This window comes from Scardinius erythrophthalmus, assembly GCF_964197995.2.
Source record: "Scardinius erythrophthalmus genome assembly, chromosome: 19".
Lineage (NCBI taxonomy): Eukaryota > Metazoa > Chordata > Actinopteri > Cypriniformes > Leuciscidae > Scardinius > Scardinius erythrophthalmus.
Genome location: NC_138239.1, coordinates 34,106,357 through 34,133,222, shown reverse-complemented (window position 1 = coordinate 34,133,222; position 26,866 = coordinate 34,106,357). Strand labels below are relative to the sequence as shown.

At 38.6% G+C, this 26,866-nt stretch overlaps 1 protein-coding gene across 7 annotated transcripts in view; it reads right to left on the bottom strand.

The window, feature by feature from the left end:
- The window catches only part of ralgapa2 (Ral GTPase activating protein catalytic subunit alpha 2), a 202,258-nt gene that overhangs the window by 26,272 nt on the left and 149,120 nt on the right, over positions 1–26,866 (bottom strand). For all 7 annotated transcript variants that reach the window (XM_081347448.1, XM_081347450.1, XM_081347453.1 and 4 more), the window contains 4 exons: positions 25,744–25,867; positions 25,498–25,653; positions 17,405–17,563; positions 16,009–16,136 (listed from right to left, as the gene is read on the bottom strand). In XM_081347448.1, the coding sequence (XP_081203574.1) occupies positions 16,009–16,136; positions 17,405–17,563; positions 25,498–25,653; positions 25,744–25,867 (567 nt within the window). The remainder of the gene's footprint in view (positions 1–16,008; positions 16,137–17,404; positions 17,564–25,497; positions 25,654–25,743; positions 25,868–26,866) is intronic.

The window sequence follows — 26,866 nt, the reverse complement described above, 5'->3', positions numbered from 1 at the left end:
TTATAAGAAATATAAATGTTAATTTGCAGTTTAAATCCAGGAAATTTGTTAATGAAAAAATTATTAAAAGTAAGATACAATTGATACAAAACGAAATTCGTTTTAAAGAAAGGATTTGTACTTTCTGTTTTGAGGTCTCTGTGAAAGTTTGAAAGTCTTTTAGTGATTTTTTTAGAGCGCTCGCGTCCATAATGGAGAACTGTCACGTAATATTGTTTTTTCCTCATAAATGCGAACACGAAAAATAAAAGACAAAAGACTTTTAAGTAAAACTTACTTCGCTCTTCAATATGCTGCCGTTCGTCGTCTGAGTTACAATCTTCCTCTGAGGAAAAGGTGCATTCTTCCTCGCCGTCCAGAATCATCTGAAGGGCTCTTTATTACCGGAGAAGCGTGTCATACTCAAAACGCGATGAACTATCAGTAAGTCTGATGAAGAAACTTTTTATGGCATTGATCAGGGGGCGGGTGCGCTGCATACTAGATCATCTAACGATTTACATGTGAATCGCGCCGGGGGCGGGGCGGCCGCAGCTGATTATAGAGATAATGAGGCAGAAGGAAAAACGGTACCTCTCCTTGCTTTCAAACGGATTACATGAGTTGAAAACATTTGTTTTTTATATAAATTACTTCATTTAAAAGAGGAGATTTCAAGCTTCATAAAGACATATCTCACGTGCCTGTGTGAGAAGTATTCGCTGAGTTATGATTCATTTTCGGACGCGTTTCAGAATGGACTACACGGAGAGCGAGAAGGCAGAACTCGCTTCGTGTTTATTTTTCTTTATTTGGCGAAAAGCACAACACTTTGTTTTTATTGTGAGTGTACACAAAAATAATACACACTTAACAGGATAGATTGATGTATAACACAAGCATATAAGATAAAAATTAATATTTTTATTTTATTATTTTTTTGCACTCATACGGAAAAAAACGAGCCTATCGCGCCGGCGCGATAGCCGACCTCAGGGGGTTAAGTATCATATTTGATACATCAGACTGTATGGATGATATAGTCTGATATAGTGAGACTATGGAGATCATAAAAAAAAAAAAAAACACTTGTGTGTTAAAAATTAAGATGCAATTCTAATAGCTTGTAATCTAAATCAATGAGATCTTTATAACAATATGAATATTCTAGTAAACCTAATTTGCTTCAGTCCAGTAACTGTTCAACTATTTTACTAAATATTACTAAAAATATAAAAGTTATTTTTACGTTTACTTTATAAAAAATCTGTAAAGATTTCAAAGCAAAAAGACACGTGAACAACAAGCTAAAGGGGGAAGTTTTTACAATTACACTAAAAGGTCTTTTACTAGTTAAAAAAGCAAAAAACTATCAATCAGACGAAAGAAGGCATATAGTAGATAGTGTGCAACAGGTTTTCAGCAAAGATTTGATCATGTTGATAATTTAGAATCAAATATGATACAGTAGGCTATAAAGGGTTAATATTTATAGGGTTTGATATTTAACTTTAAGCATGTTTAGTAGCAATCTGGCTTTTTTCTGAGGCATCAATTTTCACTGGTATTAGTATTACCTGGCGAAATGTTGATATCACAACAATCTGAACAATCAGAAATGAGAGAAAATAAGAATATGTGTAGGTGGGGATGATAAACAGACTTCTGGAGCAGCAACTCTCTCTCTCTCCATCTTGTCTTTTGGGGGGGGGGGGGGGTGTGATTCCTGCCTGCAGGCGCTCTGTGCAGTCAAGCGCACTATTACGAGGCAACAATTAAGCGGGATGTGGAAGCCGGCACCTGGTCCAAGGCATTCAGTGGCTTTCAGCAGCAGCTGACTGTACAGTGTCCTCCACACCAGGTGGTCCTCCTTCAATGACATTAGCTAGTGACTCCAGGGTTAATAAAGGGCCCGCATTGGCCCAGTGTGCTAGCACAAATCCCATTCACTTAGCCACAGACACTGGCTCTTTAAATGGGCTGACCAAACAATGTGCTCTCACAACACACACATAAAGACAGCTCGAAACACACGTTGAGATTGTTACTTGTCATCAGAAAGCATACAGGCTGTCTTTAAAATGTAAATACATATTCTGCTGGAACAGCTGTAATGCTTCCTAATATTGGTCTCCTTTTCTGCACAATCACACTGCTGTGACAATACAAACATATCTATACTTCTCACAATATTACGGTGATCCTTAGATTGTTTTTTGTTTACATAATACGTTTAATCAATCATTTGTCCTTAGGGATTAAAATCATGATCCAACATTTTTAATTGTGATATATAGAGCCATCCACCACCAGTCAAAAGTTTGGAATAATTAAGATTATGTTCAGCAAGGCAGCAAAAAAACAGTAAAAACAGTGATATTTTGAAATGTTATAAGTTTTATATTTGATTTAATTTGTTCCTGTGTCAGAAATTATTCTAATATGCTGCTCAGTTATTATTAATTATTATTTGTGCTTAATTATTAATAATAGCATCATGTTAAAAAACTGTTTGTTACTTGAAAATTAGACATATATACATATATATACACTGTATAGACACACACTGTATAAACACACACACACACAATTCTCAAAATATTAGAGTATTAAATATTTAGTGCATATTTAGTTTTTAACATTGATAATAATCAGAAATGTTTCTTGAGATATACGTATATATATATATATATATATATATATATATATATATATATATATATATATATATATATATATATATATATTTCACATTATTACGCAATATATTTTTGATCAAATAAATGCAGCCTTGGTAAGCATAAGATACTTTTTTCAAAAACATTAAAAAACATGGTAATTATTCCAAACATTTGACCGGTAGTGTGCATTTATTTGTCGATACTAAATGGATAATTCACTTTATAAAATAGAGATTAAAAATCAATAAAAAGTTGTGATATCAATTGCATCATACTTGTGGGAGATCAAGACAAAACCCTGGGCTGGTGTGGGGGAGGAACTATAGACACCTCCTCATAAAGCCTGTGCATCCTCACCTCACAGCTTTGTGCATTAACCCTCAATGAGACTCATATACATGACAACAGCTATAGATTTGTAGTGGCTCTGCCACAGTAATTAAAAGGCTGTATGAACTGTTTGAAACCAAGACCTGCAAATCACAATGAGATGCTAAGAGCTTTCATTTCAGCAACATGCTGGATTGTCTGGCAATCAAAAGAAGCAGCAAAAATAAAAACCAATCGCAGACCCGTAATGACGTTCCAAACAGACGTTCAAAGATGAAATGGCCTCTGGTTGAGGCACTACTTTATAATGAGCATTTCATAAACAAACAAATGAATAAGAATCACAGGGGAAATGACGGCATTATTATAGACATCCCGTGTAACGTTCTCATGCCAGGAAAGCTAAGGGACATTAGCAGAGCTTAGCCCTTCACCAAGCAAACTGCACTCCTCTACTTCACAATGTAAAGAAGCTCCATTTCCACATCAAAGCCCGGATGGAAAAAAAGCATGATGCACACTTTTATGTTGCTTTGCGGTTTTAGCTGTTGTTTTGTTTATTCCCCCTATCCTCTTCGCAGAGACTCCGTTTTGTGTGAACATGCAAATGGAGAAACACAAGGACATCCTTTAGCTCAGAACAATCACAGGCAGCGCGTGGAGGAGCCGTCTCTGCCTTTGAACTGTTTAAAGTGGTATTAATGGCCAACTTATAAATAATCAACTAATTCCTCTTTAAAGATATCCGCCAGTGGAGCGCTGGAAACTGGGAGCGCTGCAGTCTTTAAAGCAGCCTCAGTGCGCAATGTTTTATTCATTTATTTTTTATGCAATGCAATGATTTGTTGCTTGCAAAACTTTATTAAACAGCTGATGCTTTAATCAAAGACCTTCCCCCAGGCACAACCAGATTTCTTCATTTGTCTTTATAAAAGAATAATTTAAATATTACAGGCAAATTCCAGGGTGCATTCAGCATAATCTGAGCAGCATCTCTGCATTCAGAAGTTTGGTGCTAATGTACATTAAGAAATAAATAGTGTTTTTGTGAAGTCACCTGAATGGTCTACTACACTCACTTGAGATGAAGACTGCACTCATAAGAGCTTTCTATAAAAAGCGCTTGATTGTGTATAGTGAAATGACAATGTACAGTTGTGATGACGTGACCCACTAAATCTCGGAGAGAATCATTGGCTGCCAAGTTGCTAATGTTGTTGGATTATACAAAGAGAGCAAAGTAGACAACGAAAGTTATTATCGTGAATCTGTACGATCGAAGAAGCAGAAAAGATCTGAAGCCAGAAGAGTAAAAGAATGACAAAAAAAGTGGAAGGTGGAAAGATGTTATGACTGAGAAAATCCTAAGTAGTGATGTTCGTTTGTACAATTATACTAAAAGACCTTTTACTAAACTATCAATCAGACGACAGAGGGACTGGAGTAGATTGTGTACAATAGGTTTTTCAGCAAAGATTTGATCATGTTGATCATTTACAGGACTTAAAATTTCTGTCTATCAAATATGATACAGTAGGCTTTATGGTTAAACACCTTTCCTGTACTTGTGCTCAACACACAGTCAACAGATTGAAAATACCCAAGGATATTCCTCGTTTATGATGGCCAAGTATTATATAAAGCTGGACCAACTAAAAGTGTTTGGTACATACATGTGCTTAATTAAATTGCTCTTTATACACCTAACTTTTTTTGGTGTGGTGTTTTATAATTGCTAAATTAGTGCCACAGCCGCTTGACAGAAACAACACGACACAGAAGCATAAAATGAACGTATCACGGGACGTACAATACAGTTGGCGGGTTATACGGTGGCTGACATTTGAGTGACATTTAGGGAAGAATTGGATATGTGTTGCATAAGAGAGGATAAGCAGTCTTCATTCAGGCCGAGAGAGCCAGAGATGAGTGACCGAGCTCTGGGAGATTGAATGGTAATCAGGACACTGCTGATATTCACCGATTGAAGACTCTTGCTCACCATTGGAGGATTTCAATATCACAAGAGCCCTAGAGGCAGTATTCTTATCAGCAACGGCCTCAGACAAAGAAACCCCCCGAATGAGATATGAGCTTTAACGAGGGCCAGTGCTAAACAACCATGACGATTAGCCAGAGAAGATTCAGGCATGCATGAAGACGCAAACACAAAGGGACGAAGCCCCTCTCCTGCAAACGTGTCCACAATCCATATCCTGGCACGCAATCGCACGCAAACGAACACGAGCCTTGAGACGCCACAACTCTTTTGAGAAGAATACCTCCGCTGCCGCAGGCAATCTCATTCTAATGAGCGAGAAACAAAACACAAACAAAACAAAGCAACAGTGCTCTGGAAAAACGCAGTCCGATCTTGCGCACACACACACTCTCGTACATTCAAATACTCCCACACTTAAGTGCCAAAGCTTGCCAGAATTGCTCATTATCACTCCCTTTACAAGACTATAGACAAAGCGCGCCAGAGACAAAACCCACACACAGCTCATCAATGCGAACGCGTTCATTGTGTACGAGGGCGACAAACAAAAAGCGGAGCGACATCCATTTGGATAACCTGAGAGGGCTAACAGCTTTCTCCCAGAGTTGGCAGCCTGAGGAGGGAGGAGAAGAAAGTTCATTAATTAAACAGGGCTTGGGCAGACAGATGGAACCGCTAGCTGGATGCTAATTACTCTGAGACGAGCAGGTTTAACACTCGTCCTCCCCTCCTCCGCTATCAATCACAATTAGCACGGCTCCGAAATGTCCATCCCGCTCATCGGATCACCAACAGGAAGAGTGGGAGACAGAGGCAGGAACTGTGACCGACTGGGCCACTTCATGTCTGCTTAGAACACTTTTCGCAGATGCACAGGTGTAGACTTGGGTACGGACCAGAGGATCGTGCACCAGTTACGAGACCAAGAATGTTTTATTGCAAATGAAATGAGCAAAAACTTTGGAGAATGCTTGCGAACTTGTGCACAGTCCCTTCTAAGGTGCGCCTGAGGCCGCTGAGAGACATTTATCCTCTTTGCATCCTCACTGTTCTGAAAACATATCAGCTGAACCAGCTATACTCAGGTAAAACTGTTCAAATACAGCAGAGGAACACAACTATCCACACTGGCTGTGGCTCTGGCTCTTAGTTGTGCTCAAGAAAATAAGCTCTCGGTGTCTAGCATTTATATTTATGTTTTTGATCGTCGCTTATGCTCACCAAAGCTGGATTTATTTAATAATAAAAAAACAAAACAGTAATAAATACTGTATAAACAGTAATATTGTGAAATATTATGGTTGCACTTTCTTCTACAGTGTGTGTACTTACAGTGTACTTACCTAAGAAAGTACTTAGAAATAAAAGGTAACTACTTAGATTAAAGTTAAGTTTAGGGGTACAGTAGGTTCAGGGTTAGCTACACAGTTATTGTAATCACTTTAATAAGTATATTAAAGGGTATAATACTGTATGTACATGCGAAACAGGACTGTAAAATTATTATATTATAACAATTTAAAATGTTTTCTATTCTAAAATGTAATTAATTCTTGTGATGGCAAAGCTGAATTTCCAGCAGCCAGTTGTGCGGCTTTATATTTTTGTCGAAAACCGTAATACATTTTTTATTTCAGGATACTTTTATGAAGAGAAAGTTTACAAGAAAAGTATTTTATTAAAATAAAAATGATTTGTAACCAAGTTAAGTCTTTAATGTCATTTTGTATCTTATATGTATCTTATGGAGCCCAAATCTTTGAATGGTACTTTTGCACTATGAAATAAATAAGAGTTATTTTCAACAAAGACCAGTCTACTGTGTGGTCACTGTACGCGACACTGTAGGGGACAAACATGTAAACAAAGAAACATTCTGTCTAAACAAGAACAACTGATCAGCCATGAGAGCTAATTTCACTGTGTACTTGAAAACATGATCTATTTGTACGAATATAATGTTAAACCCTTGCTTGGAGGCAACCGTTTATCCATTGTTTCGCATTTAATACAGTTGTCTCTTATCCACACAAAATAAACAACAACAAAACAGGAGAATACTCTATGCCAGAGTGCAAAAACACAAGCTGGCAGGAGCCAACAGGAGCCGCTCTCACGCTTTTCTCACGCGGTTTAGTAACGTCACTCCTGAGGGAGCATTAATAAAGGAGCAAGCTCTGTGTAACTCTACCTCTCTCTCTCACACGTACACACACAGACATACACGCACACACACATGTGCTGGGGATCACAACCCTGATCTGGCAATGGCTCCTCCATTCACAATAGTGGCAGAACATGGACAGATGTCAAGCATGAATGCCTAATGGAGTGCTAGTGATTTTTTTTCTTTTTTCATTTTGTGTGGGAGGAGACGGAGGTTCAAGTTTAAACGTAGATTGTCAAATTCAATCACATTGGCGCAAACGTTCTGTGACAGAAAAAAATATCAGAGCAACAAACTGGGTGTTAGCTGCTAAAAGAAGGCAACATTTTGTGGAAACTTACTCAACTAACCCAGTGCACTTTTAAACAGAGGTTCTTTATTGGCATCGATGGTTCCATTAAGAACCATTGGAACCTTTCCATTCTAAAAATTGTTATTTACAGTAGAAAAAGGTTATTAAGGTTATAAAAGGTTATTTAGTAATTAGGATTACTAAAATGTTCTTCATACTCAGAAAAAAATGGTTCTTATAAGAAATGTTCATTGTCAGTTTCTATTTTTGCATCACAGAACGTTTGCACAATGTGATTAAATTTGACAATCAACGTTTAAACCTGAACCTCCATCTCCTCCCACAAAAAAAAAAAAAAAAACCCTAGGCATTAGGCATTCATGCTTGACATCTGTCTATGTTCGGCCACTATGGCATCGCTGTGAAAACACCCTTTTAGAAACTATTTTTAAAAGAGCAAGCAACCACCAGAACACCCTGACAACTAGTCAAAATGAGTTCTGCATGAGCAAGCACTACTTACTTTGATTTCAGAAATGTTAATAATCTAATTTACAATGTTACTTCCCCATGCCTTCATCCTCTTGTCAAGAACATTTAATGCATTAAAATTCTGGTTGGAGAGCGGCAAAACCGAGAATATCATCAAGTGCGTATTTCATATCAGGTTGATAAAGTATGGAAGAGTTTGACCCAGTAGCATGCAGTACTCATATCGAATTAGACACAACTCGATGACCCCGGAGTCTTCCTGCTCCCTGCGGAAATTTGATTAAAAAAGCTATTGAGGATTCCGAGCATGATGATGATGTGCAGAAAAGAAAGCCACGGCTGTATGGATAAACATGAAGTACAAATTACATTTGCCACCTGTTTTTTCTTCTTTTATCCATTCCCTGAGTTGTTTACTGACCTGTGTTTAAGTCCTGGGTTTACCATAAGAGAAAATCCCCCACGGGCATTTGTGTGTGCGCGCGCATGTGTGTGTCACTATTCTTTGTTCCAGGCATCACGAGCAGCAGGAGGGGTAGAGAGAGCTAGAGAAGAGTAATGCTATGAGTCATTCAGTGTTAGAGAGAGAGGGTGGGTGGGAGAATACTTGAGTATTTCATATAAAGAGGCAGCAGTGAGACGCCATATGCCATATGGGCAAAACTGACTTTCCACTCATGGCTGGGCTTGACAGGCCTGTGGATGGGAGCCCCCCTTCATCGTGTGTGTGTGTGTGTGCGTGTGTGTGTGTGTGCGTGTGCGTGTGCGTGTGTGTTACAGAGGCTATGTTCAGAATAAAATATTAACTTACCAAATAAAATAAAATATTTACTTACTGTACTGGGCTTGAAACATATAAAGTGAAACAGTAGGTATTATTTCACACACCGCAAATAGAAGAATAGTTGAGAATATTTCATCCATTCAAAACACTTGAGCCATTCAGATTTTTAGGTTCTCTTACTTTTTATGAATATATAGTTTTACAGAACATCTAATGTGTGAAGTGAACAACCCTATGCAAAAATCTCTGGATATAGTTTTTGTAGAAGGTTGTACACAGACCTCAACATATGACATAAACCTAAAAAATGGTGACAATCAACAAATGTAAATGATGAGCTTGTAACAAAACAAACAAATTAATGAAAATCTGAAATAGAAGAAAGTGCTGTAACGTTGAAAAAAAAAAAGCATGCTGCCTTTAACATTTAGCAGCTGCAAATATTGAGTCAAGAAATCATTGTTTATATTGGAAATGGAAAGTTGAGTGCATTAACTTGTTCTATACATTGCATTTTAAATGCACTGAAGCAATAGCAAGGGTAGTATGGTAGTTTGATATTCTCAACATAGCCCATAGACTGTCTATGAATGTGTGCAGGCATGAACGAGAAGAAAAGCAGAAAAAGAGATGGGTGGGTGGTTGAGTTGGTGTAACTCACTGATCTGAACACACTGGACTTTGTCAGGACCTCCAGTAACAGCTGGCAGGTTGGGAGACCCAGGAAAGCAGACTAGGGAGGGGGACAAACATGAGGGTGGAGAAAGGAAAGTGAAAACGTGCTTAGAGACGCTGAACTGCTCTCCACTCAAAGATGCTCATATCAAAAGGGAATCTTCCCAGAAAGGCCAGAAACATTATTTATGTAAGGATGCAAAATGTAGGCATGAATGTTGGCCAATGCATTGGAAGTGCACAGTCCCGATGAACATACTGAATGTGCGCTCTTGCGTTTCTGTGGTGGCAACAAACCTCCGTGGTTATTGCGACATCAAGGGGGTTTCTAATACTGGCAGCTAAGCAGGGTTATTGAATTAAAACTTAATAAAAAATATTACTTTAAATAAAATAAACGTTTATTTATTTCATATTAAAATAAATATTAGATTTTTTCAAATGTTTCAGTAGTTTTATTGTTTTTGTCATTTTTGGTAGTTATTGATTTTTAATCTATCCATCCATCCATCCATCCATCCAATTAATAAAAAGGACAAAAACAATGAAATTACTGGAACTTCAATATGTAAGGGATAATGTATAGAGAGGCGGTCGTTATAGCGAATAACAACCCCGACAGGCTGAACAGGACCCCGACGCAAAGCGGAGGGGTCTTGAATCAGCCTGAAGGGGTTGTTATTCGCTATAACGACCGCCTCTCTATACATTATCCCGCTTATTACATGGCTACCTACAAAATAAATAAATAATTTGACACGAATTATTGATTTAAAAAGGAGTTTATTGATTTTAAAACGATTGTATTGCTTCCGCCAAAGAAAATAGTCCGTTCCGCGTCCATAGCAACGCGCTGTTTTTCATGGCAAAGGTCTGTTATACTTCGCAGCGGTCTGTTATCAAGAAATAACAGACCGCATTCTACATTGGAATTCAGCCAAGCCATGTAATAAAAAAATATACAATAAAAATGAATTCAAAATATGAATAAAAACTATAATAGTATCTCAATTATACTAAAATATATCAGTTATACTGAAACTTTTTACTTTTGGTCTACACTCATTTTCAACTGAATTTATTTAGTGTTGTCGATACAAACATGTGTAGAAACTGCTGCACCATTATTTGAATGCTGTTATCTACTATTATACTATGTTGGTCTATTATTGTGGTATCAGTAACAGGGTTCCCACACCTTGGTTGACTTCAAATTCAAGGACCTTTCAAGGACTTTCCAGGTCCAATACCCTCAAATTCAAGGACTTAATGCGGGGACAAATTTGTTGTGTCCAACAACAAACGATGAGGTACCATTGTAGTTTCATGCGCACATGAACTTCATGGCAAGTACCTCATGCGGGAAACACTTAACATAACTCCGGGTTTTTCCTGGCTCAAAATGAGGCGGAGGTGGTAAAATCCTATTAATGTATTTTAATAATAAGATAATAAAAATGATATTTTTTGTAGATCATCACATAGCCTATTGTGTTTCCCACATTGTTTGAGCTTGGTACCTCTAGGGGGGTCCGGGGGCATGCCCCCCCGTAAGAAAATTTTGTACATTTTAAAGATAAATTCATTAATCTGGTGCACTTTGAGTCACCCAAATCCACTGTTAAAAATAGATAATCCACCCGCAAACCACCTATATTCTCTGATTTAGATATCTGCATCTGATCATCTCATTACAATTATTCAGATTCTCACTGTTAAGCATGATAGTATGGTAACATATCACACTGAAGTAGGCTGATTTAAAATTAACATTTATTTAAAATAAAAGTTCTTCTTTTGGCAAAAATACATAATTCCTTAATAGCCTAAACAGAGGCTTTACTCCCTTCAAACTTCAATTGTTTAATTTCATTGTTGTTTCAATCTTTCATTACATTGCTGTTTGAATACACTACTTTTTTGTACCTTTTATAAAGGGCATTTTTCCCCTAATTTTATTAAATGTATGCTCCATCTTTCATTTCAAATTCTTAAATTTGATCAAATAAAATAATAAGACACTAGGCTGTTACCAATTCAATTAAATAATTTACATTGAAAAATAATAACTATTAATTTAGATTCTTTTAAATATTTTTGAATATACAAATAAGGAATGTTGAAAAGAATGATACTTTATGAAACTAAACCGCCAGTAGGAGGCGGCAGGCGACCGTCTTAATGGGCGAGTCATTGAGTCATTCATTCAAACGATTCGTTCAAAAGGCTGATTTATTCAGAATGAGGCAGTTTATGAATGGGTAATTGAATCTTTGACTCAACCGATTCTTTCAAAACGCTGAATCATTCAGTAATGCAACAACTGTTGCATGCCATGCGCGATGGTTCTGCGGTGATCTTTGTTTGGAACTATTTTCGCTGCTGAAACAGAACAAAAATAGTCATTGCGTCTAAAATGTAAGTGACTTAATTTTAACTATTTGTTTATTGAACTGTTATGAAATCCGTCTCGGTTTCAATCTTGATGGCATTCAGGCAAACAGCTCTCTGGTCGCGTGTAGCCTAGGCTATATTGTTTCTTAACTATAATATGTTATAAATAACTGCGCGAGCCTCAACAGCGCTACATTGTTACCGTCAGTACATTAGGTAGGACTATATTATTATCAACCATAGGCTATCAATCACCACTTACTTTAAATGAAATAAAACAGAATCATCCTCACGTTTTCGGTGATTCCCTAGTTATTTTTTATTGTCGAGAGACGAAGGCGGCCGCCTCATAATTCTCTATGCAGGAAAAACCCTGGTAACGTAACGCGTAAATGCGCTTAACTAGTGCAAATCAAGCAAACTAGTATGCAAAGGTCATGAAGTGTTGGCAAAATAACACATTAGGGGACTGGAGTGAATATGGAATTATTTCCAGAAAACTTCTTGCACAAAATAAATTCAAGCACTTTCAAGCACCTGTCTCTATGTATGTTTATTTTCAAAAACTTTCCAGGGCCTTGAAAACATTTTTTCAGATTCACAAACTTTCAAGGATTTCAAGGACCCGTGGGAACCCTGCAGTAATTGCAAATGTACATGGCCCCAAACGCCATGCAAAAAAGCTAAGTGTGGATGTCACTAGGACAGTCTCTTCCAGTTTAACTAGGTGGTTCTTAGCAAGAATAATCTGCAAATTGTCGGCAGTTGAATGTCAGACTCGGCCTCAACACAAGAAAGCATGTAAGCCATTTCATCACATTTGACTCAACCCTGACAAGTGACTTCAACATAATCTATGGATACTGTGCTTCAATAAGAAGCTACTATGAACACAGTAAAATTTCATATGGTGGGATGGCCACAATGACATCCAAATGATCACATTCATAATCCTCACCCTAAATTGCTGGTACTTGTAAAAAAGCTGAATCTCGCTTGACTGACGGTGGGTAGGAACAGATTATGGCTATTGATTGGTGCCTAGAGATGGATCTGAGCCAGGAGGAGAGAGGGAGTAAGCAGGCTAACTCCATCGATTCTTGTTCAGCAGGGAGGCAGCAAAGAGACTGAAGGTCAGTGAATCTCTGCCTCACCTCTTAAAGGCCACTGGACTGCCATCGCAAGCCCATATGGATTAAAGCATCTCAGCTTCATGCAGAGAATGACAGAAAGAAAGTGAAAAGACAGTGTATGACACACTGACCTTAGGCCAAGAAAGGTCATATGGCATTATGACAACACCAGGGTGAGTAAATAATGATCGAAGTGTAATTTTTGGATGAACAATCCCTTTAAAAGGACCCATTACAGTCCTCAGCAATACAAAGAAGGAGAATATGAAGGAACAAAAGGCTCTCGTATCAGCTGAAGATTTATTGATCTTGTAATATATCCTAAGTTTCGCTGCACAAGGCTTCATCATGGCCCACTTCAAACTCGCAGCAGCTGATGAATCAATAATCACGACGCATTATGCGCGACGTGAAAGGTGTCAGCAGGAGTGAGGACTCTCCATTCAAGCTAAGCCCTTTGGAAAAGCATAATCCCAGAGTCGGGCGGGACAGAGATCCATAGATTAGCTCCGCACACTCACCTGCATACACGCATTCGAACACGGACAATGGAGCGCAGGGGTGTGGGACAGCGCAGGGCACAGGGGTGGACTGCAGTGCCGCATGCCAAGCGCTGGTGGTCATTTCACCAAAACCCATCCAATTAGAGCTGAGTGATGGTGTACCCCGCTGGAGGCCGGAGAGAGACACCTGCTTTTATCAGCCTGTGCAGGGAGTACGAGGACTCGCTTTCAAGAAATATTCAACTAATTACGTTGGAGCACCAAGCACAACAAGCAGGAAAATTGCAGGGATCCCGACCCATTGTGAAGCAGAAAACTCCAGAGAAGATTTCATCTCCACACAAAAACAGACGTCTTTTTTCAGACTGCGAGGAAAGGTCATGGTTCAGACCGGGAGACTGTGAGTGAGAGAGAGAGAGAGAGAGAGAGAGAGAGAGAGAGAGAGAGAGAGAGAGAGAGAGAGAGAGAGAGAGAGAGAGAGAGAGAGAGAGAGAGAGAGGACCAAGACTATGTTCACACTGCAGTTGAATGTGGATCAAATCAGATTCCCCCCCTGAAAACTACCTGAGAGAAAAGTTGAAGTACTAAAATTACGAACTGAAAGAAAACTAAAACTGAAGCTAAAAATAAATTAAAACTATTAAGAAATATATATATATATATATATATATATAAACACAAAATATCAATAACATTAGGATCAATTCATAGAGAAAATAGGTAATGTGAATTTTCTTTTAATGACAAACAGAGGATTTTGCCCCCGCCTCTTTACCGTCATAATTAATTGCTGTTGTTTTATGTATGCGGGTCAGTGCAGGAGCACCGTCTGTTCAAGCCAATGTCTGACATGAGACACTTTTCAAAAGTCACAACCTTAAAAACCACCACCAACAACAACAACAACAACAACAACAACAACAAAAAAAAAAACCTGGAATTGGGCTTGTGTTTGAGAACTTGGACAAAGAGATGAGATGAGCAATGGAAAGACAAACAGAGACAGAAAGACACACAGAGAACGAGAGGATGCACTTATGTGTGTATGTTGAGCAGATGTTCTTGTGACGGACAGATAAGAGACAGTGGTGCAGAAGCAGCACCCAAAAGCAGATCAATTATTCATAGAGACAGATCAAGTCATTGCAGGAAGCTGTGAAAGCAGAATATCCTTAATGGCCTTTCACACCCTATTCACAAGAGACAATTAACAGTCACACACACACACCAACACACAATAATGATCATACTGATGCAATATCATTCCAGAAAGCAAAGAGCAGAATTAAAAAAAATCAGGCATGATGCAGCAATATCTGCTTACAGTTTGATCTGCAGTTTTCTCCTAAGCGCTACAGGTGAAATACAAGCTTATTACACAGGGATGGGAATACCAGATTGGTCAATTTTTTTTAGAAAATCTGTTAAATAGATGCACTATGCACATGCACTACCATCTTATTTCTAATTTAAATAAATGCGTTTTACTGAATTTACTGCATTTTTGTTAAAGCAAACGCAGCCTTGATGAGCCAAGAGACTTGATTCAGAAACATAAAAAAAAATCTTACCAACCCCAAACTTTTGAATGGTTGTCTAGCGCTCTTTCTTCTCACAAATCAAAATTATATCCCCTCAAATCAATATTTTTGTGACCATATTTTATTTATTTGATAAGAAGTCTTGTATTAAATTGGATAATTTGCAGTCAGCTGATCATTATCAAAAAGTAATGACCACTGTTTTATGTCAGCGTTCCTTTAAGGTTCATTTTGTGATAATTCATATTTTCCCATATACCACAGCATGTAAAACTGGTTGGCACACTTTCCAAGAGTGTTGATTTATTATTTACAGCTACACAACTTGACGTATTACATTACTTCACTTCTTGCCAAACACTTTCAAACTAGTAATGGCAGCTTACGCTGTTTTTAGAGAGAAGTTCTACATGCAGATGAGAAAGTTATGAGACAAACAAATAAACATTTAGTAACAGTATAAGCATAACAGTTGATTCCTGACCACTGAATTATTGATGATTAAAGCCACATTTCATGTTGGCCATTGATTTGTTATGATTACATAGCTGGTCTGTTTCAATCTGCTCATTAGTTCCATAGAAAATATGCACTACCTAGGAATTTATCATTGTCAAAATCATTCAATAAAACATTTGCTCACTGAAAATTCCCAGAATACACCATAAACACCAGAATATTTTGACTTACCGGAAAATGGTGCATTGTCTTCTCCAGAAATGGATGAGCTGTACTTTTAACAGCTATAACAAAGAACAACAAATGATGCCCCCCAAAAAAATTTGAACAAATTTGCTCACGCCGTATAATACAGCAATAGTGATAATGATTAACCTCATAATGGCGTTGTGAGAATTGAGGCATCAGTGTCCCGACATTTAGTGGAAGTCATGTTCACGATATAATGATCAGGGAACTACACACTCAGAGTGTCTTTTCTCCACAGGTACAGTTAGCACCAAAATCACATACAGATACCCAAATGCAGTGACCTGACAGTCTACTGCATCACAAACCATAAAGGTGAAAGGATACAAACTCTGGTAGAGCGGCAGTCGAGACTTCACTGCCCTGCTAGCATTGATGCACGTGGCCCGCACCAGACTGGGCAACAGCGTTCCAGTCACTATCGCCCCGTCGAACAGAGGCCCGAAGAAAGGAACCTGGTCAAGAGAGGGTACAATTTTTTTTTTTAAACATTAAATCCCTATACATGAAGTCTCAGCCTGATGTTGCATGTGATGTGTTGCAGAGTTACAACAGCTCGTGTCCTTAGCAGCTTGCAGACACGCACTAAAATGTCAGAAACTATTCTGCCTTTTATATGTTACGTGCCTCCCCAGTCTAAGGGGTCAGGGAGGCAGTAACAAGGAGTCGGACAATGATGGAGAGACTCAAGAAGAAGTGACAACATGTAGAAGCAACAGGACATTTCTGAATTGTTAATTGATGAATTTAGGTAGGTGATTTCGAGTTGTATCTTCTAGTCATTGATTAGCATATTCTGTCATTGATAATCTATGAAACGCATTACGGGGGCGGGGCTTATGTAAATTAAATTTTAGGGTTAGTGATGTCACTAACCCGGGAGGAAGCTCATTGTAGTCTCTACCAGCCGTTTGTTGCAGTCCTTAAAAAGCGATTTCTGTAAAGGACAATATCTCCCTTTGCTTTGAACTTTGAGCGTTGTAACTTTGCAGATGTTGTTTATGCTCAGACAGCAACATTACACACTAACTAAAGTTACAAAGGTGAATTCATTATCAACCACTCTTTTAAACATTAAATCCCTATGCATGAAGTCTCTGCCCGATGTTGCGTGTGATGTGTACGCCACAAACAGGAAAAAATCTATGAGCAGGACAGCTGAATCTAGTCGATGGATAATGCAGTACTTCCATTCGCCAAGGCTTGCATTTATCGAGCGGATGACACGAGAGTTAGTTGAGTGGAACGGCAGATAACAGTGACACAGCTGAGGGAATTTCACTAATTGCAGCCGGTGACATGATGCAGGAACCATATATATCTGACAGCATCCAGGCCACTCAACACACAGCAGTCAAGACTCGTAGAGGTGACGTGTTTACGAGAAATTACAAATGATGCACGCTTGGTTTCTCTGGGGATCTAGTGGCAGACGCGGGAGGAGGAAGATGAAAGGCAGCTTGACCACGATGAGAGTGGCGTGCCGACAGTGCAGTAATGGACTCTGAGCATTAGTGCTTTCAGGGAACAGACAGGAAGAGAAACCATTCAGCCACAATCCACATATCCTGACAATCAACCAAACATCGCACATCCTGGCGAAGATCTTAAGACGCCTCTGGAGAGGCATTTCACGTAATATATGAAAATCTGGCAAGTTATGGTGGACGGTTGTGGTTTTTAATGTAATGTAATGTCATTATCTTCACGATGGGGGACGTACCTGGGTTTTTTTCAGGATTTGAACAAAGAACATGTGGTTTTTCATTGGGTAGATGATGATGAGGACATCTCCGAAGTCGGTGGGAATGATTCCTCGTCTGTAATCCCGCGTGTGCTCCGACCACACAATGTGCACTTCATCGTTTCCCAAGTGACGAAGCTATGACCAACCAGAGGCAAAACGCATCAATAAATCTGACACAAAAAAATTGTAAACATTAGTCATGTAACTCACAAGGGCTTCATGTCGGAGAAAAACAAACAAACACAGATAATCATTTGAGTAAACAGAAAAACAGATTCTTAGCAAAAAACATTAAAAAAGGATAACTCAACCTCACAAACATGTGTGTTTTCTTAGTGATCAACAATAATTCCAGAAAGAAAATACTACATTTATTTTAGTACATAACAACTCCTGGAATTATTTTGGGAATTTTCAATCTGAAGACAAATGAGCTGGAGAAATTGGGTTCATTATGTCTCAATCATTTAAACAAATTGGCTTTTGCCAGAAAATTGGACAGATTTTCATTTTACATAAAAATATACATACATTTGTAGGAAATGCATTTTGCAGAAGCTCATTTTTGGCAAGGAACACGAAATACATGGGTGCCGAGAGTCTGAATAATATGTAGTTCTAATGGTGAAGCACCAGTAACATATTGCAATGATTTTTTTTTTTTTTTTTTTTGCAGTGGGTTCAGAGATGTGGTACTCTCAGCTGTCAAAGCTGTAAATGTCTTTAAGTTCAGGTAAAAATAGTATAAATTGTTTCTAGAACTCGACTGGTAAGGGTCAATGCTGATACAGATGTCTAGAGAGCTGGTAACATACTGGTAAATATAAATTAATTCAATAGTTATTCAAACCTCACTAAATACATGTGTCTCTATCCATTGACACAGCTGTTGGTAGATTTTTTGGTAGATTCACTGCTCATTTTTTTCAGAGACAGATGCAGTTTTAACCTAAACATATTATTTGTCTAGTTATTTAAATTTTGTAATGGTGTACTGCACCAGAGCCGTCACCTCAGGAGTGCGGCGAGCTTCAGTTGCGGTCGCCTTTAGGTTCAGATAACCAGTCTAATATGCTTTTAGAGCTTTTTGGATTCAAACCACTTTATTTTCCTTATTCATTTATGAATTAAATTATAAATAATCAGGTAAGCCAATATTTTTTTATTACGATTTATTTTAGTACGATAGATTCTGACAATTAAAACAAAAACCAGGCGTGTGTATCTATGACATCAATTACTGCTTTATTTGTTCAGAAACGGAAGTATCTTAAGATGTTATTTGTGTATTGTACTTTTCATATTTTTTGTATAGAACAGCAAAACTACAGCGCTTCCAGTAGGCAATTTTATGGAGCTGTCAACACTGGAAACCCCGACAGCATGCAATAATTTATTAAAACTATATGCTATTAAATTGTATACATAAAATTATTTTAATTTACAAGTTCGTGTAATGTTTTATGTTTTATGCTCATGTTTTCTCTGTTTTATTCGGTGCATCTGTTTCTGAATATTGCTTTATCCACACTGTTTAGGTTTTTTTCAAAGTTTAACACAGTAGGTGGCGCTTATGGAAAAGTAGAAATACACGCGTTCACACAAAGCAGTGCTGCGCTTATGAAAACTACTTTTAAAAATGAACTGCCAAAAAGAAAATGAAATGGATAAAAAAAAAGTAGTTTGGTAACACTAAACATACAATACAGTACAATAGGGTTCATTGGTTAACATTAGTTAATGTATAAACTAACATGAACTAACCATGAGCAATACATTTGTTACTGTATTTATTCATCTTTGTTAATGTTAGTTAATAAAAATCCAGCTGTTCATTGTTTGTTCATGTTAGTTCACAGTGCATTAACTAATGTTAACAAGATTTTAGTAAAGTATTAGTAAATGTTGAAATTAACATTAACAGATTAATAAATGCTGAATAAGTGCAGTTCATTATTAGTTCATGCTAACGAAGCATACTGTAAGTTTCTTATTGTGTGATACAGATACTACAGTATTGTTATCAACCAAATTAAGAGAATAATGTGCTAGACATATCGCCCAATCCAATAGTAATGCACACATGAATTGATGAAAATTATTTTTCATCCACGCCAACATTCACTGTTCCCAGTATTCACTGTCACTAAACAAAACAAAAGCAGGGCAGACAGACCATAAAGACTTAATTCCAAATAATTAACAACAATTAAGTGGAGTATTAGCAAAATAGTGAGAGATTAAAGTGACCTCTGTAATCAAGGAAAAGGAGTCTTGGAAGCATTTCGCTGCAACAGTGTGGCCTTAAGCGAGCTCTTGTCAATGGGTCGTTAAACATCTGCCGATGCACCCAAGCCTAATGAGCCATTACCAAAACATGTCCTCTTCACCAAAAATGCAATTACCACATTTCCCCATAAGCCCTTAATTATGCTAATGGGCTAAAATTAAACAAATCCACAACAAGATGATTGGGTCGGCGCATACCGATCCATTTGGAGAGTCAGCAGAAGAATTGGCGGCATGTAAACAGGTTGGGGGGAAGAGAGGAAATGCAACACACATTGTACACATATACCAGATGCCATTCTCAATGAAAGGGATCAGATGTTAAAGGCTGCAGACTTCTAAGAAATTCAAACTTTAGAATAGGGTGAAGTAGAAGGTGCTGCTGAAGGAGCTGTGGGTGGTTGCCATGCGGTTGCTATGCATTGCTAAGATGTTCTATGCGGTTGCTAGGGTATCTGGTGGTTTCTTCCCGGCCCAAGCCAAAAGAATCCCTAAGACCCTTTGATGTGCTGGTCTCTAGATATAACTCGGGTCATTCCACCAATTGAAGGCTTTGGGATTTTTTTCACCCCATTTTATCACTCCCCAGATGGAAATCACAGTGATGGCACAGCTTTTCTTAAAGCTACACTGTGTGATTTTTTAAGTTGATTCTTAGCAAAAAACACTTTGTTCTTTCAAAATATGTGCTCATTAATGTGTAATTACTTCTACCAACTAATCAAGTATTCTCGTAAGCGTAGAATCTGCCATTTAGAATACATACGAGCGAGTCGCTCGAATGGCGGCGGCCATGTTGCGCCTCAATCTTGAAAATACATTAGCCAAAGAGGGACATACCGGGAAATTCAAGCTTGGCATTTCGCGTTTTTACACTCAGTGGCACCGTGACGAATGCGAGGGGGAGATTACTCGCGACTGCCGGCTATTTATACTAATAGCTATCAATACTATTTGAAATAATACAGCCACTGTCCCGAGTTAAAACGCCCTCGGAATGGGAGGGGCTAGAAAGTAATATTCAGTTGGTAGTCATAAACAATTTCAACGCTAGATGGGAGAAAATCCTACACAGTGTAGCTTTAAACCACATGACTTGCGGTATCATGTCTGTGTTGGACAGGCCTATTTGCCAAAGTTTAATCAGGGTATCTGCAGATTTTTAAATTCAGACGTTTTACAAATACAATGAATAAAAAACAAAACAAAAAAAAAACAAACAAAAAAACATATTCTCAAAATAAATCGTGCATCTACAGTAAGATTCTTTTACTTAATTAAACAGGCTGGGACATATATTCAAAATAGGGTAAACATTTTAAAAATACTCAAGACTCATGTTTTATTTAAAATATACTGAAATTGGTTTTGTGTACCAATATATAAATACATATGAATTATAGGTCGACTGATATTGGATTTTTCGAATACGATAATGTGTTTTAAAAAAAGGTAAAAAAAATATTATTGTACCGATACTAGTAAAGTCTATATACTGAATGTATTAAATAATGTTTTTTAGTTTAGAACCAGAGAGAAGCCGCAAGAGTTTGTTAAGATGCCAGATACAGTTTACTGTCTAATAAAAATAGCAAAAAACAAACAAAAAAACAACAACAAAAAAACAACAACAACATTGTATGTATAATGCACGACTTATTTTTGTGTAATAATTTTCATGACCTTAAATTTGATCCAACTGAATTTAAAACTTAAGGCTTAGATCTAACTGTTTAATGCCAAGTATTGTTCAAGCGGCAATACCTTAAAGTTCAACTGAAATCAAAATTGACCCTATTTATTTTGTTAGCGCATATTACTAGTCTTGTGGTGAAAAATTAATCCGTGCAAGTTAAAACACAGAAAAAAATTGTTTGCCGTCGTAATCTTTAATCAAAGTCTGAAAAGTTACTTCCGGTCTGAAATGGCGTTCCTTCTCTGATGACGTCAGTTTGACGGCTTGGGTTGGGAAACGCTTAACCACTCCCCTCAAACCGATAGTCTGCTATGAGCAGAGATGGAGAGGAGGAGCGCTAGAGTAAAACCCTGCCCTATGTTCAATATTCCGTATCGCTGGGAAATACGTCACAACACTGGAGAAAAGTTGTTTGCAACTTCCGGTTCACGCGGACTTTAAATTTATTGAAAATCAAGCTTTTAATGTTGTTTGTATGTCTATGTGGTGTTTTTAATATGCTTTAAGACAAACCATGTGTAAATTCATAAGTCGACAGCATTGCTGAGTATTTTCTCCTTAAAACTGCAGTGAACTAGCCTAGAAATCTAGACGCACCCTAGCGGCAGCAAAATGTATTTCGCAGCCAGGTACGTCTAGCAACTCTCAATAAACCTTCTCGCTGCAAAAACCCAGATTGGGTCAGGCCAATCACGTTGTGTATAGAGTAGGCGGGGGCGGGCTTAACATACACGACAGAGTTACGACGGTTACCTGGCTGCTGCTACTTGAAAACAAAGAATGGCGGCTGCTGATGGAGAACAATGGTCTTTCGAATCGGCTTTGGCCGCGACTCTGGAGGACTTGGAGTTAAGTTTTTCTTTGAGAAAAGAGCAAAGAACGGCACTTAAGTCGTTCTTAAAAAAAGGAAGATGTGTTCGTCGTTTTGCCGGCCAGATATGGCAAAAGTTGAATCTATCAACTAAGCTCCGCTGTTGGGAAAACGCTCTGGTTGGTTGAAGCGCTGTCCTATTGCGTGCAGAGGGAATAGGCTCTATGCACGATCGCTTCCGCGTTTTGTCTCAGCCCGCCCAGTTACATCCGGTGCTGCGTCAGAAGCCGTTTTTGCATTAGGTGGAGATAATGGCAAATTACACTCTCTGTTTACAAGAACTTCCAGCGGTTAACGTGAATGATGTTAACAATATTGTGAGGCAGTTAACTGTCACAAATATGAGTAAGAAAGAGAAGTTCTTTAAATTAAAAATTTCGAGCTACATCGACAACTTTGAGGGGGAGTATTTTTCATATCACGCGAAATCCGACTAGCGAATCAGTTTCTAAAATCGTTGTCTCCGTTTCTGAGAAAATGAATTTTATTAAAGTGAATTGTCCTATAGAATGCGCTATGCGGAAGTAAAGACGCCGGCTGAGATCCTACCGGAAATATGTCAGCAGCATTCGTGCATAGAGCCCATTTGAAAGACAGCCGTTTATCCCGCCCCTCGGATTAAGCCGTGACTATGGTGAGTTTCCAGACCTAACATCTTGATGTAGGTCTGGCTTGCCAGGCTAGCAGTGAACCAAAGACAGTCTCAAAAACACACTTTGAAATCGCTGGTGTTTCTGACGACACAAACTACCTTGTAACCAATCAGATCAACGTATGATCGTCAACCAGTGGATCTCTGAGCTATGTGAGTGAGTGGAGGCGGGGCTCATTTGCATATTCATAGAACCGTGTATACTAAATGAGGCACGGGTGTCGAGTTACATTCAAGCTATTTTAAGACAAGAAGATTTTTTTTAAAGTAAAAAAACATTTAAATATGTAATTTTGGTGATCAAAAAATTGTTTTAAGGTATAAATTATTAACTACAGGGGGACTTTATATGAGCAATAGTAATAGTGGCATTTGGATCAGCAAACATGAAAATATGAGCATATTAGCAGCCATATGTTGCATAGAGTATAACATTTACACTGAAAACAATTCACTCAGAAATTGCTAGTAAGTCTCAAAAATGTACGAAGGATCAGCAAGAAACACATTGAATTAAACGTGAAATTTTGAAGTATAAAGACTGAAATAGTATTTTCTTGTGCAACGTACTCCAATAATCTTTATTTACAGCTTTAAAAAAACTATTTTACAGTGTACATGCAGATTGTAAACACACAGACGCTGAGCAGAGCAAGAGATGCCCTGAAGCTTAAACGCTTCCTTGTAAAGAAGCAGCGTCCCTCCCTCTGAAACAAAAGAGAGTGTGTGTGTGTGTGTGTGAGGTGCCTCCTGACACTGGGCCTCGCATGGAAACACCCTCCTAGTAACTGCATTACTAGCCTGGCCAGCTGCTCTGCTCGATCAGCCCCCAGCACTCAATTTGATTCAGGAATTCTTCTCTTTTCTCCTCTCTGTGTTCCTCGCCGTCGTCTCTTCACCCCTCCTTTCTCTCACTACCTCTGAAAGTTGCATTTGCAAATTAGAGGAGTTACTTCCTGTCTGCCTGTGGCTGATAAAACAGCCCTTTCACCCCTCCTCACACACGTGCCAGAGCGGGAGCGCGGCAATTACGGGGCCTGATGTCCAAAATGAATCGAGCATGGCTCGCGGCACACACACTCCCTCCCACTGGCTCACAGAGGCACGGAGCGTGGCTGAGATGGGCTAATATGAGCTCTGACGGTGTGAGGCTTCGATGTCCGGGAGCCTGATGAATTTTTCTCTCTGCAGGCCTGCGCATGATCGGATTGAGCGCTCAGAACTAAGCAGGATCCCACCGGCTCATTTTGCCAGAGTTAACCTGCTAACGCATGTCGATCGCCATCCCGCAGACACAGGGGGAATTCGATAGCAGGGCCCTGCTGGTATCCGGCAGGCCTTTGGCCCTTGCGGCGTGAGTTAATGTGCTGATCGGGGCCCCGGTCACAGCGCGCACAGGAGTCCAGAGTTACTAAACCTGCACATGCTCGGCTCCCTCTCTCATGACACACTCTCGCAGCTCGCAGAGATCTGACAGAGACCAGCGATCAGCAGCACGCGCCAGAAGTCACGCTTTACACGCATGTCACCCCTCATTAAGTCAACATTTTAAACACGATGAAATGTCAATAAGAGTTTTTCTTTAGGGGTAAGCAAACATTTGTCATTAGTATATATATATATATATATATATATATATATATATATATAAAGGTGTCACAAACAAATACATAATTTTAAGGAGGAAAGAAGAGGTGTGCACATCCAAAACTCTAAAACTGAGCTGCAGGATATCTGCAATTTAACAAGACAGGAGTGAGATTTCACATGGAAATGAAGAGGAAGAGTGAAAAAGGGTGAAAACACAACTAAGTGACTAACCAATCACTCTACGTGTCAGAGGTTATCGGCCCTGACCGTCACACTTACAATAATAAATAATACATACATAAATACATACATGTATATATACATAAATACATAAATACATACATGTATATATGTATATATAGATATCTTTTTTTTATTTTATTGACTTGTGTGCAAATGTGTACAAATGTGTGTTTTAGTGAGCGGGCATATTCCTTCTTTGTTTTGTGTTGCTTTTAATTTAAAACAACGTCCAAAGCACATACACACACACACATAGATATTTTACCTGTCAAGCATTTTCAATTGACTATGACGGATGCTTTCATTCTAAAGCTTCACCATGCATTTCTTTGTCCAGCTTGTAGACTTAAATGGCTTACTTGAGACTATCTTGGTGACTAGATATGATTGCTAGATTACAAATGCACTCAGTTTTCACTCGATTTGATTGGTTCTCTCTCACTGCTTGACAGTGGTAGAACAAACAGCAATAGAAAAGCTTGATAGTGATAGCATCAGTAACAAAGGAGGTGCAGTTTAACGGCAAAACCAAAGATAATGCACTTTTTTCTTCCTCATTTCCTCTCTGAATGTGACTGGAATGCCTGCACTCCTGACCAAGCTGTGATGCAATTTATGATACTGATAAATGACAAATTTCTACCAGTTTATTGTGTAAATCACATCTAAAACAACTATATTTATTTTAAAAGTGTATGGGTCATGTCAAGTAGGAAATGAGGCACTACCTTTTTGGTGATGGAGTCATCTGAGTCAGAAGGCATGCGAGTGGACACGTGGAAGATGACCTCCACGTTGGAGGTAGCGTAGTACGGCGCTGTGGTTCCTGTGCTGCCATTCCTCTGCAAACCACCCATAAACCCACAGTGTGACGCCAGATTCACCTGAAAGAGAGAGAAGCTTTCTGATGTAGTCACAGGACATGATCTCTGCTCACTACAGACGCATTAAGTGGATTTTATGTGTTCTTTCACCTCCCATCCCAGCCCAGAGACGAAGTCCTCATACGCCTGACTGCCCTCTGTGTTGGACAGAATGGAGCATTTGTCCTCTTGGCCTTCTCCAATGTAGAACACAGCGATCTTGTGCGTCTCTCGACTGGAGACAGAAAAACACAAGACGAACAGACATCATGCAAAAAGTTGTGACATCATGACATTTGAGGTGTCACCATATTTGATGTGTTCAGTGTATTTAATCACAGGCGATCCAGAGAAATGGGAAGCACCTGAGCAACATTTCAAGTGTTGTAGCAAAGGGTGTGAATACTTTTTTTTCTTTTTAATAAATTTAAATAAAAGTTATCACAAATCTGGTTTTACTTTGTCATTATGGGGTATGAAGTACAGATTAGTGTTATTTGTGTTATTTGTTTATTCACATATAAACATTCATCAACTCGCACATCAGTTAAACGAAACTCAAGCATGTTCGCTTGATGTGCGAGAACCAATGAGGTTCATTCTCATGTTACACAGCACGTTTGAGCTTCAGCAAGAACCAATGAGGTTCATTCTCGTGTTACACAGCACGTTTGAGCTTCAGCAAGAACCAATGAGGTTCAGTCTCGTGTTACACAGCACGTTTGAGCTTCAGCTAGAACCAATGAGGTTCAGTCTCGTGTTACACAGCACGTTTGAGCTTCAGCTAGAACCAATGAGGTTCAGTCTCGTGTTACACAGCACGTTTGAGCTTCAGCAAGAACCAATGAGGTTCAGTCTCGTGTTACGCAGCACGTTTGAGCTTCAGCAAGAGGTTTGTTCTCGCGTGTCAAGCAGGTTCGGTTGAGCTTCTGTTTATGTTCGCTGATCAATGATTATGTAAGGGATAATGTAGAGCAAGGCAGTTGTTATAGCGAATACAACCCCGACAGGCTGATCAGGAATCTTGAATCATTATGTCTGAATCAGCCTGAAGGGGTTGTATTCGCTATAACAACCGCCTCGCTCTATATTATCCCGCTTATTACATGGCTACCTACCAAATAAATCAATAATTTGACACAAAATATTGATTTAAAAAGGAGTTTGTTGATTTAAAAACGATTGTATTGCTTCCGCTAAAGAAAATAGTCTGTTCCGTCTCTACGGTTAGAAT